The 7,012-nt window shown below is 33.1% G+C and overlaps 1 protein-coding gene across 1 annotated transcript in view; it reads right to left on the bottom strand.

Moving 5' to 3' along the window:
• PIK3R4 (phosphoinositide-3-kinase regulatory subunit 4) overlaps window positions 1-7,012 on the bottom strand; it is an 82,492-nt gene that overhangs the window by 42,466 nt on the left and 33,014 nt on the right. Inside the window, exons 7-8 of the mRNA XM_080824306.1 lie at window positions 5,536-5,709; window positions 1,571-1,716 (exon numbers count right to left, since the gene is read on the bottom strand). Of these exons, the coding sequence (XP_080680432.1) occupies window positions 1,571-1,716; window positions 5,536-5,709 (320 nt within the window). The remainder of the gene's footprint in view (window positions 1-1,570; window positions 1,717-5,535; window positions 5,710-7,012) is intronic.

The following is a 7,012-nucleotide window of genomic DNA, read 5'->3' as shown; positions in this document are numbered from 1 at the left end:
AAACTTACTGAACTTTAAAAGAAATTGGGGTGGCTCAGTTGGTTAAGCATCTGCCTTTAGCTCAGGTCATGATCCCAGAGTCCTAGGATTGAGCACCACATCAGGCTGCCTGATCAGCAGGGAGCCTGCTTCCCTCTCTCCCTCTGCCTATTGCTCCCCCTGCTTGTGCACTCTCTCTCCCTCTCTCTGTCAAATGAATAAATAAAATCTTTAAAAAAAAATAAAAGTATAAAAAAAATTTTTTTAATAAAATAAATAAAAAAGGCTGGATGCCCAGCTGGCTCAGCTGGAAGAGCATGTGACTCTTGATCTCAGGGTTGTGAGTTTGAACCCCATGCTGGGTGGTGAGATACTACTAAAATAAATAAGCTTTTTAAAAAAATTAATTAAAAAGGCATATTTTCTAGTAATATTATCCATCTTTCATACATATATGAAATAAAGAATGATGATCCCAAAGAAAAGGATAAATCTATGGGGAAAAGGATGGAAGGCACAGCCAAAGCCTCCTCATTTCCAGAATATATCCAAGGTCACTTTTCCCAACAAAGGGAAGGTACATTGGAATATAAAAGTAGCAGAAGCTAGAGGCATGTGAATTTGCAAAAAGGAAATAGAGTTTAAGTAAAAAAAAAAAAAAAAAAGATATTTCAGAATATTTTAACAGCCAGAATCATTTCTCGACAGTTCACTCAATTAGATATTTTTTGATAGGCAACTTTCTAGGAAGATAAATGATGTAAGCACTGACAAGTTGGGTAAATAACTGTTTTATACAAACCAAAAACCTGAAGTTCATGCTATACTGGGAGGAGAGGAGGGGGGCACAAGTCATTAGATTTCAAAAAAAAAAAAAAAAGATTAAATCAGATTTTAAAAGATTAGATTAAAAAAAGAGAAGAGAAAAAAAACCAGAACCAGTTAGTGGTCCAAAAAAACAAACATCTGTAAAAGGTTTTGTCCGATTTATTATAAATGCTGACTTGGACTAAAATCAGTTAGAGTTTTCACAATAAAAGTAGAGGCCCGTCAGTACACATTTCTACTATATTTCACTTTAAGAGCACATGTTTTACAGCACTGCACATAAGAAAATAAAGCATGCACTACTGAGTGGTATATTATGCATAACATGATGTATGACACAATAGTCTCTTGAACTTTTCTCAGCTTCAATATTGTTTGTTCCATTAACATTAACTAGCTTAAAGGAATGTGAAAATGCTGTAGCCCAATTCAAATCTTTAAAATTTTAAATAAAAATAAGACTTTCTAAACCTTTTTCTTTTTTATTCTTTTTTTTTTTTAATAAAGATTTTATTTATTTATTTATTTGACAGAGAGAGAGAGAGACAGCTAGAGAAAGAACACAAGCAGGGGAGTGGGAGAGGGAGAAGCAGGCCTCCCGCAGACAGAGAGCCCGATATAGGGCTCAATCCTAGGACCCTGTGATCATGACCTGAGCCGAAGGCAGATGCCTAATGACTGAGCCACCCAGGCGCCCCTCTAAACTTTTTTCTTTAAGGAGTACAATTTGTAGAGGACTGACTCCAAGTAGGAACAAGCATACCTGTATTATTGGTTGAGTAATATATGGGTCAAGGTAAGGCATCAGTTTGCAGTATACATCAGCTGTACTTATTTGATGAGCTACCACTGTGATAAATCCTACAGCACCATAGCGTATCCATAGATTGGGATGACACAGAAATGGGGCTAAACAGGAAAAGAAAAGGTACGGATTTAACTATGTTCATAAATAGTTTCAAAGTATTGGGATAAACAAATTTTCACTTTATAACACAACTTATAAAGGGATTATACCACAATGTTACTATCAGCTGTCCTCACATACTCAATTATCCTATGGCATAAACTCAACTCAACATACTAACATTATTAATATCCTCTATCATAAAACATCAGCAATAATACCATAATAAAAACAGCTCTTTATCTGACATTCTTTTTAATGAAAAGGTTTGATCAAATCTAATACATCATTCATAAATTCATTCACAAGGCATTATGAATAGAAACTAAAGGCAGAAAATATGACACCCATTCTTAAGGAGCTTAAAATATAAGATTAGGGAAGACCAGGTGGCTCAGTCAGTTAAGCATCTGTCTTCGGCTCAGGTCATGATCTCAGGGTTCTGAGATCGAGCCTGGCATCAGGCTCCCTGCTCAGCAGGGAGTCTGCTTGTCCCTCTGCCCCTGATCCCAGCTTGTGCTCTCTCTCTCTGCCTCACTCTGCTCTCTAATAAATAAAATCTTTAAAAAATAATAAAAATTTTAAAAGATATATATTAAACCAGAAAAGTAAATGAATGTGTTTTCATACCTTTTAACTATCTTGTTTATTACCTAAAAATCAATGACTTCAACTAATCAACGTAAGATTTAGAATAAAATTCAAACTTTTAAACCCCTGATTTACAATAAAACTTGTAAAAGAAAAAAAAATATATATATATATATAAAATTTGTTCTGAGTATGCTAAAACATCAGCATTTAGAGGATATTAATTTTCGAAGAAATTTAAGGTAATAGAGAAATAAGAACAGGGTCATATGCTAATATTATATATAAAGGAGAAGGAGAAAAAAATTTCTTCAAAGTATGTGTCCAAAGTTCTCCCATTTCCAATTCTTTTAATTACACATAAAGGAGGTTTTGATTACTTCATAAGCATCATGCAGCCTCTGATACAACAACAAAGGAGGGTTTGTAGTTTCCCTTTGACAACAGGCAAAATGAGGACTGGAAAAATACTGAAAAACCTCCAGAAAGTAGCTAAACCCAAAATGACTTGGCAGTAATTAGGCACTGTATGAGCCTGAATTATTGGTCCCAATTCTTTACATTATCGCTATTACACAATCACACTCTTTGCCTTGCACTCATGGTATACAAAGGGTACTTCTTTGCCTCTTGCTTTTCGCTCAGTCGTATTAACCTGCTCTGGCCAATGGGAAATTAGCAGATATAACAGTAACAGAGGCCTCAAATGTGCCACATAGCGAGACTTGCTGTCTCATGCTTCTGCCATCACCTACAACATAACCCAAGAAACTGCAGCCCATCTAACATGGGCACCAGAATGAGATGGATGGATCACTGTCACCACAGACAATCTGGAGATACAAAGCCTACAGCAGAGCCACCCATACAGACCGCACATTCATGATGAGGACTTTACTAAAGCATTCGTTGAGATTTTATGGTTGACTATCATACAGCATCATTCTACAGTAAGTAGCAGATACAAAGAACCTCAAACACTCAAGAGGACTTCCTATAAAACACTGTACTTGATCTTTTCTGTATCCAATACATTCCAATTATATGGGGACAAGCATGAGGGAAGGGGAGTATGCATAATACTAAGTGGGAAGAGTGTAGTTTTTTCAAAACTGTGAAAGAAATCATTATGCCATTATCACCATCACCATTCCCTTTAACAATCACTACAATAGACTACACATAAAAACAGAACAGAGAGATGTACAGGGTTTATCATGTTTTAAAGGTGTTTCTAAGTTACTAAAAATTGTTTTTTCTTTGAAATGGTTCAAAATGCCAACTATTTCTTTGAAATAGTTCATAATGCCAAAATTCAAGTTCACTTGATTTTTTTTTTTAGCAAAGCTTTGTCCCCACAAAGATAGTATCAAACTCAGTTCCAGTTCTAAGGGAGTCCCCTATCCAAGAAATTGCACCATATTTATTATATATCTAAATCATTTATTTGATGCTAAAGATACAGAGTATCCCATATACTTGCCCTATGATCAATGATAAGAAACAGAACACAGAAAAATCTCTGCAAAATTTGAGAAGAGGAATAAAAAACATCTTTATGATGATTTTTGCTTAAAAATTGATAGACATCCATTTTTCAAATAAATAAAATGCTAATTATAGCTACATTAAGTCTCAAAAATAGTTCCCAAGTAATTATGCAACAGAAGAAACATATTATATGAGGGGTGCCTAAGTGGCTCAGTTAAGTGTCTGCCTTCCACTCAGGTCATGATCCCAGGGTCTTGGGATAGAGCCCTACATCGGGCTCTCTGCTCAGCTCCCTGCTCTCCCTCTACCCCTTACATCCCCAACTCATGCTCGCTCTCCCTCTCAAGTAAATAGTCCTTTAAAAAAAAAAAATGTATTGCATGAAATTAGAACATACAAGTACATATTTATATACAGAGAATATTCATTAAAATAAGAAGGATCAAAGGCAAGAAAAACTTGAGCCATAAAGGTAATGTCACTTTCACAGAAGAAAAAAGAGAACATTGATGACAATACATTTTTTTCTTTAATATTACTATGGAAACACTGCTTTCTATATCTGCCCTTATACTACATGGCACTCCATAGCTTATATGAAAACTCAAACACATTTCAATGTAATCAAGATTCTCATCAATGATGGTGGTACCAATACTCAATAATTTCTTAAATACGTAATTATTTTGAACATAATCATAAAATTCAAACCAAATTAAGGTTATAAACTAAAAGAACAATTACAGATACTAGTGTGTAAAATAGGAAACCTTCATATACTTAAATTTTCTACAAATATTTTTTAAAAAGCTACATTCATGCCTTAAAAATTTTCAGAAATTTTATATACCTCTACAGCTACTACCTACTTTCTCAACAATCAAAATAAATAACTCCTTTGTGTTTTTTCTCTGAGGACTGCCTCAAGAATAACCTATAACCAAATCTAACCAATTTTGGCTTTCCTTTACTTTTGCTTGGCAAAGAATTTAATAGCAATTAAGCATTTTATCAAAAAAGGCAATTTTCTAAGATTTCATGTCCTCTCAGGTCAGAGCCAACTTAGTATCTTGCATTGCTTACTTTCTTAAAATGAAGTGATAAGATTAAAAGTTCCACATATTCTTAATTTTAGAAGTGTCATATTTACTTGGTTGCCCTTATTCTGAATTTTAAGTTGAGGGTAATAGGTTAAGTGCTATAAAGGTCAAACATTAATTCTTTTCAAAAAAAAATTAATTCTTTTCATTGGTTAATAAAACTGTTAACAGTAGTAACTTCAACACTATGAATTTTTAAGTGGCAATCAGTGCAATAACAGATATCATAGACAATCCTGTACATTCAATTTTAACTTCTTGACTAGTGGTCAAGTGTTCAAAAAAATAAGCTGACTCTTCAGAGCAGTTAAAGACTTTATCTACATCATGTTAAAAACAAAACAAAACAATCTGTTTTTCAAGTTAAAGGCTTAACTACAGATAAAAACAAAGAAATATTTCCCAAGCTGGGCTAGAGGACCAAATGATCCTATTTGTTTGCCTGCCTGACTTTTATTTACATGCAAGCATGCATGAACATGCACATACATGTGCACACATATAGACACACACACAAAAACAATAAAGTTGAAAATCTGACCCTATATTGCCTAGAACTTTTACAGTGTTCTATCATTTGTTATTTCTCTTAAGATACCCTTAATTTTCTCCTTCTAATTTTGAGAAAAAGAAACTTACCAATATCACTGGCAAATTCATAGACATGGGGTTTTTGTAGCAACCCTAACTGGCACATACAAGTAAGGGCATTAAGAGCTTTAACAATAACAAATTCCTCAGCATCACTAAGACCTTGCTGCAGTAGGGGTTTGAGAATTGAGGAGCTTTGCCAACCAACATATGCAGCAACACCTGAAAGAGAAGCAACATCACATGATTATTCTATACCAGAAAGTACAAATGCCATTAAGTTAAACAATAAAATTAATCAAAACCCAAATATATTGAGCAAAAATCCAGGATAGGATATTGTACTTCCTACGCAGCACAATAATGAAAAAGATCGACACCAAAGCAACTCACCAAGAAATTCTGTAACACCAAGGGGAAAAAAAAGATCTTAGGAACCTAGAGAAAGAAAAATACTCCCCTAAAAAGGAAAGAGGAACAATGAAAACAATCTTCACAAGATGATCTTTAGCAAAAATGGACGCTAGAACACAACAGAGCAAGACCTCCAAAGTTATTAAATAATTTTTATACTTAAACTGCCAATAAAATAAGAGAACATAAATAAGTCATTTTGCAACATACAAAGACTACCTGGGTTAACTTCACATGCAACCCTACCTAAGAAAGTTTCTTGAGGATGTTCTTCAGCAAAATAAAGAAAATGCAGAATACACCAAAAAAAAAAAAAAATATATATATATATATATACACACACACACACACATTCATATAAGTATATATCCATATCCTTATCCACATATATATAATATATATATATATATAATCTCCATCCCAAAAATTCAAGGAGATAAACTGATAATAGCTAGCAAAGATTCAGAAATCAATCAGCCAAATTAGAACAAAAGCCAGAAACTTTCAAAAATGTAATCAAAAAGAAAAATAGAATAGATTACAAGCAATAGGTAAAACTGGTAAGAAAGAAACTTGATATTACAGACAAGATAAAGAAGATTTATTACTTTCTTTCGAAAGGAAAACAAAGGAATCTGAAACCCCAGAAAAAAACAAAAAATTGTTCAAGAAAGTCATGGTATAAATAAAAAATAAATTAAAATTAAACATAATATATATATTATATTTATATATAATAAATATAATATAAAATAAATATAAATTAAAATACATGATGTCCTTAATAATCTGCAGAAGACAGAAAGAATCCACTGATGACACCATAAACATTTCCATCAAATAATAAAGGAGTCACAGCATTAGAACTGTGGGAAAGCAAATACAGTACACTACCTTGGTTCTGAAGTCAATAAAATTTACACATTCATAATAATGTAAATTTTGCTTTGAAATTTCAGAATCAGTCTATAAAAGCATAAGATATTATTATGACTACTGAACAAAATGTAAATAGTATTAACTATGCAATGCATTTGTTAGTTGAACTGTAAGTTAATAATTGGCTGGAATAACCAACGAACAAAGAAAAGGAGAAACAAAAAGAGGGGCA

This window comes from Martes martes (genome assembly GCF_963455335.1).
Source record: "Martes martes genome assembly, chromosome: 1".
Lineage (NCBI taxonomy): Eukaryota > Metazoa > Chordata > Mammalia > Carnivora > Mustelidae > Martes > Martes martes.
This window is presented reverse-complemented; position numbering and strand designations above follow the sequence as displayed.